The 15308-nt window shown below is 38.1% G+C and overlaps 1 protein-coding gene across 1 annotated transcript; it reads right to left on the reverse strand.

The window, feature by feature from the left end:
- On the reverse strand, positions 1 to 9769 carry LOC124180685 (adipokinetic hormone/corazonin-related peptide receptor variant I-like). The gene is made up of 6 exons (XM_046566430.1): positions 9710 to 9769; positions 7890 to 8011; positions 6959 to 7064; positions 5351 to 5477; positions 1551 to 1710; positions 1 to 124 (listed from the first exon to the last, which is right to left on the reverse strand). The coding sequence occupies exons 1-6, from the start codon at positions 9767 to 9769 to the stop codon at positions 1 to 3; spliced, it is 699 nt and encodes a 232-aa protein (XP_046422386.1).
- Positions 9770 to 15308: the final 5539 nt, after the last annotated feature.

The raw sequence follows: 15308 nt of genomic DNA on the forward strand, positions 1-15308 counted from the left end.
CTAATTTATTTCCCTTCGTGCATTCAAGGAAGGATTCAGGCACGGTGGCAGTGCTGCTGCGAAAAATAACACGTTCCAATGCCAGTCCTGCATCCATGCGAAAATTTCTTCGTTAAATATGGACCTGCGAACAGGATAATAATGTGAGCCAAATTTGACTTGTAGAAAAACTGATACATCGATCATAAATGGGGTCGGGTGGGCAGCGTTTAACCGTTCCTTCATAATATCGTGAGAGAACATCTCGTCATAGATATCAATTCGTTGAACCGAACCGTTCTCCCGCATTCAAAGCAGAATAATGTTATTTGAGGAGTCCAAATCTTGGTTCTCATCCATGTTAAATGTAATGAATAATAAATTTTCTCGGGAACTTGGACAGAATTGATCAGATTCAATTTATCAAAATTTGCAACGTTTCGTTGGTTTTATTTATTTTCCAACTTCATCAGGCAAGTTTTGAGGTTAAATCGTCGTTAAAATCCTCTGGTCCATAACATCCAGTCAAAATTATGTTTAAATAAGACTAGACAGATACATACAGTACAGTCTGTGATTTAAGAGTCACTACGTTTGACATGTGTATTTGTCCATCATCATATTTGTCCATTTCATTTTATTCAAATTAATTTATTGGCACAATGAGTTTATAATTTTATCAAAAAAACAAAAATGTATGTATCTGTCTAGTCTTATTTAAACATAATTTTGACTGGATGTTATGGACCAGAGGATTTTAACGACGATTTAACCTCAAAACTTGCCTGATGAAGTTGGAAAATAAATAAAACCAACGAAACGTTGCAAATTTTGATAAATTGAATCTGATCAATTCTGTCCAAGTTCCCGAGAAAATTTATTATTCGTTATTTGAGGAGGTTCTGAAAGGAATCTAAAGACGCGTTTGCCCCTACTTCTTGGATGTCAAATGGTGAGTTTTCATTTCAATCTTATGAACGCGTAGAGCAGAACGCAGAGAAGGTTGTGCTGAAGAAAGAATTGAGGAAAATCAGATCGCGAAAAGATCAATGTTTGTTCCAACATTCGTTGTAAGCGGTGTCGTGTCTTAAAGATAGTGAAGTCATCGCCTCTGCATGCGATTGATTATTTTCAACTGGATGAGTGAAAATCGATGTAAAGCTAGTTTTCCAGTATCAGTGAGACTGCCAATCTATCCGAGCAAACGCAATGTGATCGCACTCGTATTTCGGGCATTCGTTTGAAACCACGCGGGACTGATAGATGTTCAAAATCGAACCATGCCGTTTTTCGGGTCACAAAATTTATACCCATTTACATACGAGCGAAGGTGATTTCCTATAAAACTAGCATTCGGGATGAGAGTAAGTAAACACGAGGGATAAGCTTCGTAAAGAATTCATACATCGATCGTGAGAAAGATGTTCTTGGCCATGGTTAACTTTATGTTGCAATTGATTAAACGAAAATCCAATATCCTAATGCGCTACGCAAACCACACGAGTATGAACAACTGAAAGGTATTGCTTCGTAATAGAAACTGCGTAGAAAATGGAAATCGTGTCGCTCACCAAAATATCGTCACGACGTACGGTCCCCAACAAATGGTGAATATGAGTACCGTGGTGGCGGTCATACGCAAAGTTTTGCGCTTCGCCTGCTCTATAGAGCAAGTGTTGGATCTACGGAGAGTGATCTTCTTGCCGTCCCCCATCTCTGGTCCCCCAGTATCTGAGAAATTTCACACTAAAGTAGCTCCGTCTTGACGGGTGGTGAAAAAAAGCGTCGTGATCATTCCGATTGCTTTGAAGAGATTTTCCAGTTACGCTCAATTGGAGGATGGTAGTGTAGAGAAGATTTTGCAGGCTACAGATTCAATTTGTTGACTAACTTAAGAACGATCACAAACTCTCCTATTTCTTTGTATTCCAGAACGGTAATGATCGTTTGATTTCGAGAAATCATCAAGGAAACTGAAAAATGTGAACTCGCGGGTATGGGAGAGTGTTGTACCTTGAACCGGGTCTTTCAAATCCCTAACTTTTTTTCAATGGACCGAATTTCTAGGAAACAGTGATGATATGTACCGTATAGCCTTAGTTATTAGACCTATATGGGTTTTGAATAATAAAAGCCACGTGTGTTTCACGATTTGAACAAACAAAAAAATGATTCGAGGTATATGACGGTCTTGTACGTACCTTACATCACTTCCATTTCAACGGTTATTTTGCGATGTTTATCTTCTTTCAAATTCAAAACACAATTTGAGAGTATTTCAGACGTATTTGAGGGTTAAACTTGAACAATATTGAGTCCAGAGTATAGTGAACCATTCGTGGGTATGCACAGTGTGGCAATTTTTTGTAAATCAAATTTAAGTTAGTCAACGCTAGGCGTGTGTCAATATAACATTTCCGAATTGGCATGAAATGATACCGGATAACTTTTAAATTTATTCGTTCAAACGTTTCGAGGATCCGATTCAGGAGTCAATAACGTTAATTTTCACGACACTTTCCCATGTTCAAACATAACAAGCGCTAAAATCAACGGAAAATTCTCTCACTCATGCTCGCGATATAAAATCGCACAAATTTCACATCAATGGTAAATCTTTTCAATAAGTTGAGGTGATAATTCAGACTATCTGTGTAGTTGAATGTAGTCTTGTCTTTGATCCGAACCACCAGATCCATAGAAGTTCTGTCGCTTGGAACGTGGAAAAATGTGTTACATCGACCGATAGAATAATTACGTACACATTCACGCAATTGAAATCAGGTGGAATTACGACCACGACCTTCAATTCGTCAATGCGCTTGAAATGCGATTATTCATAAGGATTTGACTGTTTTCTTCGTCTTTTTGTCTACATGACTCCACGTTTGTTATAACAAAGTGACGGAGTCGAATTGCACGCATCGAAAAAATTCCAAACAGTGATGCGAACAAGGATCCGCGTAAAGTTGCGCGTTACAATATGCCAATTGAACTTCCGAGATGATGTCTTCGAATGATGACGGTGGCGATCGGTGTCGACCATAAGCACGTCGGTGTGACATAATCGAATATTGGTCTTGTGCTCCTCAAATGCGCCATTACGCAAGCGAGCAAAAGAACATCCAACACATATGAAATTCACACAGTAGTGTAAAAAGAGCTGTCTAGTACAAAAATAATCTTTCGACGGAAAGAAAAACAAAACTCTTTCACCAGTTCTCTTTCAGCCTTTCTATTCAGCCTCTGTAATTTGCCTTGGTTATACGAGGACTTTTCAACCACCGTATCGAACATCTTTCAGTTCGTCATTTTACACCGTCTAATCGGATTCCTTGTATTGAAATGTATTTCGTCGCAAAATTGCATAAATCATACACACGAAAACGAACAGTTAATCTAACACCCAGGTATTGACTATTTTGACTTCCATTATTTCTTCTAACAACGATTTTTGCGAATTAATGCGGATGATTTACTCTGTCCTAATTATGTATTGCCATTGGAGAAACTTTTGTTCTACTATCCAAGACGAATGAATGAGAATGTCATATTTCCATAAGCCTACATCATGCAGCGTACCAACCGCTTGACGAATCACGAATCACGATCATGATTTGATCACAATGATAACAGTTTCTATAGTGCATACTGGCATCAGTAGGAACGAACGCTGATGTCAGTCTGGCAATAACTGAACGCAAAAAGAGACAGATTCCTCTCCGATATCGTGCGTAAATTTTAGCAATAGTTTTTTTCTGACATTCAGATTGGAATCATCAGGCGGCGCTTAACCCTTTGTTGGCCATCTAGGAACAATTCGTTCACGGATTTCTTTTATCCACTTGAGGATAAGCACAAATTTACAAAAAAATTTAGATATCTAGTTCGAGGTTTCTTTTTTGATATTCTGGCAGTCGGGATAATAAAATATTTAAGTACTGAAATTATTATACATTACAGGCGAAAATAGTTGACGAGTGCGCTACGTAGAACATTTTTTCTGGAAAAGTATGACAAGTCACTTTGACGCCAGTTGAGGTCCTCACCTTGAACCACGCGTAACAAAAGTCACTACTGCCCACGGTCTTACATACAGGTCTGGTAACTAGTAGGGTGGGGAATGACTCAGATAATGAGGCAAAACCGTGGTTCTCGTCTTCGCCGTCTGCAGCGCTGCCCCCTCGGGGTGAGCCAATCATAAATCAGATCCGAACAGCTGATTTTTCGGAATCAACAATCCTGAATAACACTCAAAAATGAAGAGAGATGCGAATAAAAAATGATTGAGATGTTTACTAGCATTCCATGGCAGGCGTGACAATTGTTTTATTTTAACGGAATCCTCAAATGTTTAAGTCAATAAAATCCATAAACATCAAGCGAGGGCTCGCAACTTTTAAGACAGTTTGAGATCCTGTGTAGATGATCCACCGTTTACACACTTTACACTGAGTTATGAACTGTCAAAAACTTCGATGAGCAGGTTATCTTATCGGTATATATCTATATCTATCATACCCCGGGCCAATGGCGCCCCTAGCGGATAGATAGGAAACAACACCGTGTGCCTCACTAACGGTGACACCCCCTACCACTTAAAAGTGCCGGAGTTACCAGACCTGTATGTAAGACCGTGCTACTGCCGTATAAGATCCGTTACGCGGTAGTTCAGGATCCGTATTTCGAAATGCGCATCGAAACTGTGGTATAAAGCCTTTCACATCCCACAGTTCTCCATCTCCATCAGTTCCGACTGTTTTCATAAACAAGGAAGCTGCGCGGATTGTTGATTCGTGAGGTAGTTACCGTTTGTTATCGTCTCTTCGTTTGTCCCTTCATATTCCGAGAAGGCATTGTATCCTATCACACCGCGTGGATATGGCAAAGCTGATCCGCGTAGTTTTCCGTGCTTTTGTCCCGCGATATTCAATTCATAACTGACTGTTAAAATTGTAGAATCGGTATCGTTTTTGTACTTTTATTCTCTTTTACTCGTTCAGGTATATTTTCTGCACCATGTTTCGGTACAAACTGTATTTTTAAAATCTATATGAAATAAGCATGAAATCAAAGAAAAATCTGCCAAAATGAATTTTCCTTCCGAAGAACTTCAGTTCCAAGTGTTTCGCGTATCGTGTCTGTTTGGTTCACGTGTAGGACTGGGTTACACAGAGTGACGTAACATCGTAAATAAATTCACAGGATACTTCAACCGAACAGAAAAACAACGTAAAACCAGTTGTCAGCAGTGTTTACTTAGACTAATTTATATGTTGTTTAAAGCAGCCCTCCAAGCTTAAGCCTAAAATAATTAAATTTCGTGCACCACTGCATGCAGGAACACCAATGTCGTAAACGGTTTACCAACCTTGTTCGTTCGCGCAAATTTGGCCGTCTATCTCGTAGAATATCGTTATCTGAGCGAAAACAATGACTACCAGCGGTATTACGAACGTCGCGGACAGGCATGCCGAATTGTAGATGATCGCCCCCGCCTGATTGGTGAACGTTTCTAACGTACGACACATGGGAAACCCCGTGACCTCCGGATGAGATGAAACGTGGAAGATGAAAAGCTGCGGCTCAGCAGAAAATAACAGTAAGTACACTTACTGTTTACTTTCCAGGGTACACACAGGAGAAGTTTTTGATCAGTAAGAAACGACATATTGTTCTACTTTTTTAAAAATAAGTGCAAGCATCCTAAAATTGGAGGCGTTGCTGAAGTACGTCAAAATCGAAGAAGAAAATATAAATCGGAAAAATCGTCAAATTAATAACATTGAACCGGTGTTTCGTTCGTATTTCAGTTGGATTGGTAACATTAACAAATAAGGAGTACAGAATCTACATAAGTGCGAAGTGAATAATGACACAGACGAAAAAACAGAGTTTACTAGTGAGTCAATAAGCACTTGTACATGTAGGCAACACCTGGGCAAGGTTTTGTGCAGTTTCCCTTGTCAATTGCGCGAATGCGTTTCTATTGAACATCCTAGTACTGCCGCAGTTGCATAACGATATGTCTAATTTATTCTATCCTTCAAGGTGTCACAGCTTGCTTGAGTGAAGTTTTTCTATTAAAACGAACTCCGAAGAAACGATCATCCCCCACCAGAATTCATTTCTGTAATTCTGGATTCTTTAGAATCAACACTGAAACCCACTTTATTCGGTGAGACTGGATTCTGCAGAACGATATTCCTGCAGAAAAGGACCTGCAGGATATTGTCTCTAAACATTCACTCTGTCGATCTATGATATCACTGACAGTATTTTACCGCTTGCCAACAAAACATTCTGTGGACATGTCACTTGATTACGGTATTCAACTGGTAACTTTCAAGATTTGGTAAATTCAACCAATCTTTATCCATCGAACGGATTTAGTAAACCGTGTGAAGTAGTCCAGTTGAATGTACCCGAAGCTGTTTCATTATTTTGAGGATAACACGCGAAGAAACATAATTTCATTAAATTTAGGTAATCAAATTCGAGATTTTATATTTATATGTATTCTTTGTTCAATGAAATTATTTATCAATCTCAAGATAATTATTTAACACGTTGACTGCGACGGAATCTATCACGATTCCGGTCCAGATAGCCAATTTGATTTGATCAAGTTATATTATTAAAAACTTTCACTAATGTTTTTAAAAAAACATGATACGAATTATCTCGTAGTTGGCTTATGTAACAGTAATTACGAGATAACGAGATAACTCGTAGTTGCCAGTCAACGTGTTGAATAATTTCAGTATTCGCAACGAATATTACCTTGTTTTGAAAAATTTTTCAACAAAAAGAGTCTACTCATTGATTTTGTTAAAAAAGAAACAGTACTCGCCGAGCGCAGATAATCATATCCGGAATGAAAGTTACATCAGAGGAGCGCTATAAATTTTCGCGGATTAATCGCGTGACAAAGACCTGAATAAATAAAAAAAATAGAATGAAAACGTGAAAAACGCACCTGCGGCAGTGCGTAGAAAAAGCTGCAGATCCACGCACCACACAGCATCATCTTGCCGCGACGACGGGCGTCGTAATTCTTCAGAGGGTGTAAAATCGCGGAGTACCTGTAGTGAAAAGTAAGCTGATCGTTACTGCAAAGACTTGTTGAGTTCGTTGGTAGTTCAAAAATCTCTTTGCGAAACTTGACCCTTGCCAAAAATATCAAGACGAAGGATAACGGTTATCCGTTGTTTTAAAAATTGGAGAAATTTGAATGATAACGAAAACGAACCGTCACCGCTTCGGCCGTATTACTATTAAATCACTTCAAGTCAGTCAGATCGCGTTGGTTTCTCTTTAATAAAACGTGAAGCAGGCACGACGAACGAGGAAAGTACCGGAGGTGTACTTCAAGGATTTTTTTTCATTCTACGATATGTTGCACATCGAGAAGCATTGTAGACGTATTTTTCTGTTTTCGTTTTTGCAGCCGATTTGGCCGATTAAGGGGTAAAACCCACCGCTAAGATTCATCCCCATAAACGAAATTTTTCGGACTTTGTAATACTAACGTGAAATTTCTATACGAAACCAATTGAACAATATCCACTTTAAATAAACGATAATATGCTCAATATTGTTACCCTCAGGAGACGTATACCCTTATTTTTTAGGGATGAACAGTTTTCACGTGATTTTCACCCCTGAAACGATCAAATCGGCTCATGAAAACAAAATTGTGCATTATTTATTGATATACTAATGCCAAGCTATTCCTTTGGTGAATTTATCGCTAAATGTAACCACTTGAAAAGTTCTTGCATTGTTCTCAATTTTGAGATTGGTATTTCGCAAACCGGCCTCCGTTATTCGTTCCGACAGAGATATCTGGCAATGGGACAGCAAAGATCAGGAAAAAATAATTGTGGTGACAATATCGATCCACTGACCTGTCCAACGAGACGCAGACCAGGACGTTACTCGATAAATAGAGAGCGAAAGCACGAAGGAAAAGGAAAAACTTGCAGGCCAAGTTACCGTCCAACCACTGAACGATCAGATGAAATCCGCCCTGGAATTTAGAGATTCGTTCACGATGGTGTAATTGTTAGAAATCAAGGAGCTCCGTAAGTAAATCCGAACGAAGCGCATCAGCAACGTTCAGCATCCCAGCTGCCTGAAACCCGGCATTGACATATTTCGCATATACGCATTCCTTCTCGACTTCGTCTCCCTTCTTTCTATCCTGCGCGAAACACTGATCACTTTTGTCCGATCTCGAAAAATTTTGGTGTCAAACTCTCTGTGTTAATTCAAAGCTCGCATGCATTGTGAAATCCATTCGTGCGCTGATTGGCTAGGTGTTAATTTTTGTGTCTGCTCGTTGATTGGCTGATTGAAAGAAGGATGGACGCCGATAGTTGCAGTTGAGGCCGATATCACTCGTCGAGAACGTGTCAATTTAGAAACTGTGATCCAATGGAATTTGGGTAACGTCACGAGTTAAGTGTGTATCGTTCGGAAATCCGGGGTTATTTGCCTTCCTTACCCGCCCTCCGTAGATGCGTTCGCTGCACGAAGTAAGTCTGGAAAAGAACCAAATGATCTAACGGTCCAATGAATTAAAAATTGTATTCTGACGTAAGTTATTTTGCGAATTAGAATTACGGGTGTAATATTCTGGAATCAATCAGTTACGGAAGGAATGTTTTCGTTTATTGTGTTATTCCGAAAGCTCAGGGTAAGCGACAAACCAATTATAAATGTAACTCGGCTGTAGAACTTCGTGCTCGAGTGCAGTTGACGTTTCACACATCGGGTACGTATTTAGAGGTAAAGCTAAATCGATTCTGTTGCTTCGGGCGTACGTCGGAGCGATCAAAGCTCAAACCACGCTGTGCATTATTTTCTGTCAAAAACTGTATCCGTCAATTTGTGAAAACCTCTGGGACCGTGTGAAACACGCTGCTGCTCTGACCGCATAAACTGCGATGCTGTTAATTATCACACCTGCGACATACGAGTGCTGTCAATATTAAATCGGGCGACAGGTTGATTCAAGGGTGGTCGGACCCCGCTTCTTTGCCTTCCGTTTCTTTCCTTCCAGACACTTGTTCGTCCTAGACACTTTGTAGTCCGGCCTAGTAACAGCGCTTACAACAGTGACTTACAACAATTATCGGAGGCCAAAATGTTAGAACAAGTTAGGCCCCTGTCTGGACGAATCTAAGTGTCTGTAGGAGGAGTGACAAGATTGCGGAAAATCTCGGCTTTCCGTGCGATACCTGCAACCGAAGTTCGAATCTTCCCCGGAAAATCGCCGAGCCAAAAAATGTTCATTTATTTTATAAATGGGGCATTTCTTACCAAATCGACCCGGGTCTGAACCTTGACCTCTCTGATTTGATTAGCGATTTATTATATGATTGTTTTGACTTTCCACGTTGACCAACTTTTTTTTAGAAATTTTTCGAATCGATTCGAGTCATATACGATTTTCAAAACCGAACATATTGACCGACTAAATTCAAAAATCTGAAAAATTCTGTATTATGCATAAAAATTTTCAAGCTTTGAGCTGGAGTGAACTGACGACCCTTTCTCCTAATGGTAAAAAAAAATTATATATCTTTTCCCACCCATTTTCGCTGCTCCTCGCGAAGCATTCTTGACCGAATTGTTTTACATTAACATTTTCCACCACCGGCGGCAACGTGGATCAGCCTCTTTTCCGAGTAAAGGGCTAAACGGAATTCAGACATGTACTGACCTCAAGCGGTATCATGAAGAAGGTAACGAGAAGGTCAGCAGCTGCCAGATGTCCCATCATCAGAGATACCGCAGACTTTTGGTGCTTTCTGCGCGACAGATTGACTAAGGCGGTAAAATTTCCCATTACAGCCACCAGAAACAGCACGAGGCAGCAGAAGATCTTCACGTATGATGATTGTTGGGTAAACCTCATTTGCGGAGGTAAAATCACGATCTCTGCCGTAAAGTTGCTGTACTCCTCGTCACTGGTAGCGTTGGGTTCACAACCGAAAACGCTAAAATTTTATAGTACAGCAGGATTTTTCGATCCTGAAAATTACGTGCTAGTTGGTGTAAATTTTCGGTTACGGATGTGCAAATACTTCGTTGTCAATCGAATGCCTAATATTAATCGTTCTGAAAATCATTCTTTTATTCAATATTTCTAATATTCATTGTCTCCGATGGAACAAAACTGTGAAAGAATAAGTGCGAGAGGAAAGATTTTGTACTATCAAAAATCGTTGATGGTCAATAACAACTGCTAATAATAATAAATAATGAATTCCGCATTCGTGATATGGTAAGAAAATATCAAATTTTTCAAATCGTGGACGTGGTCGAACGATCATACCTCGGTCCAAATAGAAATTCGTGAATTTTTGTGACAAATTCCGACAATACTTCGGTCTAACCGCATCGTTGGACTTCGAATCTGTCCTGTAATATCAACTAACCGTTAGTCGGAGCGCTGACGGCGATAAAAGCCGGCTTAATTACGGAACAAAAATTGCCACGTAATTAATTTGCGTAAACTTTATTGTTAATTGATTCGGAAGTCTGGCTTCCCGACGTTTCGTTCGTCGAAGCCGGCACGACACAGCCGTAAAGAGGTTTAATAAATCAATCAACAAATGCGATTTCGATGTTGTAGTAGGTATCGATGTTCTTAATTCTATAATAATATTGAGAGACCCTTTGGTTGGTGGAAAAGTGGCGCCGGACGTCGTTAAAGGTGCGCAAAATATTACCGGAGTCGTCTCATAGGTGTAGGGCTTGGTCAAAAATTATTCGATCGATCTAATCCTCAGGATCATGTGTGTAAAAAACTCACAAAAAATGTCGATCCGAATAACCCGCCGGACTCCGACAGAGAGCGAGAAATGCACGCACGATAGTCACTCTTAGAGTACAGGAGCCAGCTACTGTTTTCCGGCGATCTTCTACAGAAGTGATATTTTTTTTGGGAAATGTTCGGGGGTGTCCCCTGACTATAAATTCAAGTTGGCAAAGTGGAAGATGTCGAACTTCAGCCTCCATCTTGGAAAACCCGTATTATTATCAAATATCTCGTGGATTGCGCATTTCACGACAAGAACAGCGGGGAGCTTTCTTGTAGATAATCAAATGCTGTACATCTTTTATCCGAAACTTTTTTATGTTCAATGCAAACTTTTTGTTTCATAGCCCGTTAAACTTCTCCAAACATGGTTATTGCGAAATGTATAGTTTACGGATGATGAAAAAGCAAAAATGATCATCACCAACTTGTCGAGTGCGAAATTTTCCAATAACTTTTTTTGTGGGCACGCTTCCGTGGAATTTATACTTTCAAAGCTGTAGCCCGGTAAACGTTGCATCACGTGAATGCGGATCAGTGGAAATGTAGCTCGCAGTACCCGGAGAAAATTTTATAATTCCCGAAACGGCAAAAAGGGTTACGAAAAATTACAATAATGTACGGTGAATCTTTGAAAATTGTAAATAGCGTGAAGGCTGAGTGATAATATTATTAATAAATAATGATAAATAACAATATTTTTCTAACCACGAACGAGAACAAAGCGAAGCCGATGTTCAAAATTTTATTTCGGCTTTTCATTGAAACCGAACTTTAAACGTTTAAGAATCAAAGCGTTCTTTGGTTACTAATGATTTTAATTATTGTTCGCCGATTTTTACGGATAAATAATTTATTCCAGATTTTTTTCGCAGTTCATTTTCATCCGAATCTGCGAAAATTGGATAAAATTTTTACAACAGAAAAAATTGCAACTTCGGCTTGAAGTGTTTTAAACTTCAACCACCCGAAGTACAAGAGTAGACGAAAAAGTATTGCACACATGCTTGTAGAACGCGAACGAAAAGAAATAACAAGTTCGGTTAAAGTAAATCAAAGTACAATACTTAATTCTGAAAATCATTTATTTTTCAACGTAGTCACCGTTAAGACTAACACGTTTCTCCGAACGTGTAACAAGTTTTTTCATTCTGTCGCTGAAAAATTCTTCCGACTTTTCCCGAATCCAGGACTTGATATTTCCTTTCACCTCATCGTCCGAGGTGTAATCAGTACCCTCAAGATCTCTCTTGAGTAGAGGAAAAAAATAAAAATCGTGAGGCGCAAGATCGACGGAATAAGGAGGGTGTGGAATCGGTTTCAGGCTTCAACTTTCTCATTGCCTCTTCAGTTGCGCGCGAGGTGTGTGGACGAGCGTTGTCATGTTGCAAGATTATTGATTGCAAGGTTTAGAGTCTCTAAAACACCTCCGATGTCGAGTTTGTCGACTTAGAGGCAGCCTGGAGTTAATAATCTTGCGACATAACAACGCTCGTCTACACGCCTTGCGCGCAACTGAAGAGGCAATGAGAAAGCTGAAGTGTGAACCGATTCCACACCCTCCTTATTCCCCCGATCTTGCGCCACGCGATTTTTATTTATTTCCTCCACTCAAGAGAGACCTCGAGGGTACTAATTACATCGTAATCGGTTTAGAGTGGCGGGTCGTCTCGTGTGGGGATCACGTTCAAAATTGGTCCGGAATACTCTCATACCGAAACACTTGTTCATGCCAAGTATTAGGTGTCGCCAGCAATTATAACACGAGTAATGAAAAAAAAAGTTGTTTTTCAATATTTGCATTTTATCTATTTTCTGAGTGAACGAATTCGATAGAAAGATTGAATTACATTAAGAATTCGAAACTATGCAGGACAAATATTTTTTCGATATTTCCATGTCACAGTTTAGGAGAAATTTTCGTTCAGTTTTTCACATGCTAGTTTCCTCAAGCGTTCCATAGAGGTACGTTAGGGTGTTTCAAAAAAAGACAGATTTTCTTTTTTCTTATGGTGTCCAAAAATTTATAGTATACCTAAAAACAAAAAATTTTGCGCCAATATGAGCTCTTAATATCAATAGTACGGTTTGCTTCTATCCATTTCTTTATTTTCCATTTAAATAAGACGGGAAAATTTTTTTTTCATTTGTAAATTTTTATTACTTTGGAACGGTTCATCATAACGACAATCTGGAAAAAGAGATTTGTAGGAAATTTCACGCTCTACAAAAAACGTCTGAAGATCAAAGTTCCTCAGATCTACCGTTTCAAAGATATCAGCGATCAAAAATAACATTAATCAAAAATTTCAAATATTTTTCAATAAAACTACAAAAAAATATCATATGCCATATTTATATTATTTTTCAAGTAAAATTACTTTAATTCTGTTAACCTGAGACTGTAAACTTTTTTTTTTTGCTAATTATTTCAATACTTGACTCACAAAAGGCACAAAAATCATTTATGTGATATTTTTAACCTTTATATTTATGTATTTGTGCTTTTTGTGCGTTAAGTATTGAATTAATTAGCAAAAAAAAAAGTTTACAGTCTCAGGTTAACAGAATTAAAGTAATTTTACATAAAAAATAATATAAATAGGGCATAAGATATTTTTTTTCAGTTTTATTGGAATATATTTGAAATTTTTGAGTAGTGTTATTTTTGATCGCTGATATCTTTGAAACGGTTGATCTGAGGAACTTTGATCTTTAGACGTTTTTTGTAGAGCGTGAAATTTCCTACAAACCCCTTTTTCCAGATTGTCGTTATGATGAACCGTTCCAAAGTAATAAAAATTTACAAATGAAAAAAAAAAATTTCTCGTGTTATTTAAATGGAAAATATAGAAATGGATAGAGGCAAACCTTACTACTGATATTAAGAGCTCATATTGGCGCAAAAATTTTTGTTTTTAGGTATACTATCAATTTTTAGACACCATAAGAAAAAAAAAATTTGTTTTTTTTGAAACACCCTACGGTACATTCACCTATTTTCATTCAGAAAACGTCCAGGACGGATAAATTACCACCAATTATCTGCAACCGATTCTTCGAGGTGTTATACCTATAGTGCGCCAATTTTGCAGTAATTTTTTTTTTTTTTTTTTGATAATATTTTATCGTTCACGTACACTCCAAGCGAAATCTCGCGTTTCATCATTTTCTTAGAGATAATCGATGGCAAAATGTTCGGTCTGGAGTTAAGCGGTATTCCTTTCTAATGAAAGTAGAAATTTTTATTAGTAATTGCATATCAATCAACAAGAATAATCGAAACAATATAATCTGGTGCAACTTTCGTGGCATCTAGTCTCGTTGACGCTTCAAACATTAAGAGTCTTGAAAAAGTTTTTAAGAGTTTCGGTATACCGAAAATTGATTAATATTACAAGAAACAGAATACTATACGAAGTACGGTTACTCGCAAACGAGGATGTGTAAGTTGGTATTCTTTGTACGCGGTATTTCGTCGACAGACGGATTTGCGTTTAGAATAAATAAAGTAGATTGTGCAATGCGTCGATTGATTTTGACCAAAAAACACCGCGAAAATCCATAAGAGACGCGTAAAAGACGCGTATAAATCGGTGAATGCAAAATTTTCTGATATTTCCTAGGCGCCAAATAAAACAACATCTTACAATTAACGAGATCCGTACGTCACGAAACGAAAAATGAGAACATGTTTCCTGTAAAGCTCGAACCTGACATTTTGGTATCGATTATCTTGAAAAAAAAATGGTTCAATTTGAAACTTTGGTGTAATTATATGTTCACGGTGAAACATCAAGATATTGTATTTTAAATGTGTCTAGTATCTTGCATAAACGGAAACTGCTTGCAAGAAATTAAGGTCAATTTTTCCGTATTAGATATTTCCGGAAAACAATTTAACGAGTATACCTCGATGATATTCCACCGAAACTAGAATTTGAGAAGTTATAAAAATAAATCGCGTGAACCTTAACATCAAAAAATTCGAAAAACATATTTTGCGTTAAAGGGTATAGCCGGGTTAATATGGGAAATCTGCCCCCGCGGCTTTTTTGACTCGCACTTGGAGGATCGATTTGGCATCGAATAAAAATAACTCACCTAAATTTTTAGCTCTTTAACCCAAACGGTTTTCGAGATTTTCAAAAAAATCTGTTTCTTAGATTTTATTTTTATTTTTATAATACAATTCAAAATTAATCAATGATGAGTTTTTTCCTAATTCTTAGGAGTCTAAGGTGTGAAAAAAAATGTGATCACGATTTTGAAACGAAAAACCAATTTTTAGCGAAAAAAAGAAAGTTAAATTTTTTTTTTTTTAACCCTTTTTCAAAGGTGTCACTCACTGAATTTTGGCAGAGGATGTCTTTTATACTCCTCCATATTCAGAAATTTTTTCGAATTTTTTGAAGTGGCGCAACAATATCAAAAAAATTAAAAACCTGCAACATCGATTAACTCTAAACCAAAGTCCATTCGTTTATCCAATTCCAAC

Source organism: Neodiprion fabricii, chromosome 4, assembly GCF_021155785.1.
Source record: "Neodiprion fabricii isolate iyNeoFabr1 chromosome 4, iyNeoFabr1.1, whole genome shotgun sequence".
Lineage (NCBI taxonomy): Eukaryota > Metazoa > Arthropoda > Insecta > Hymenoptera > Diprionidae > Neodiprion > Neodiprion fabricii.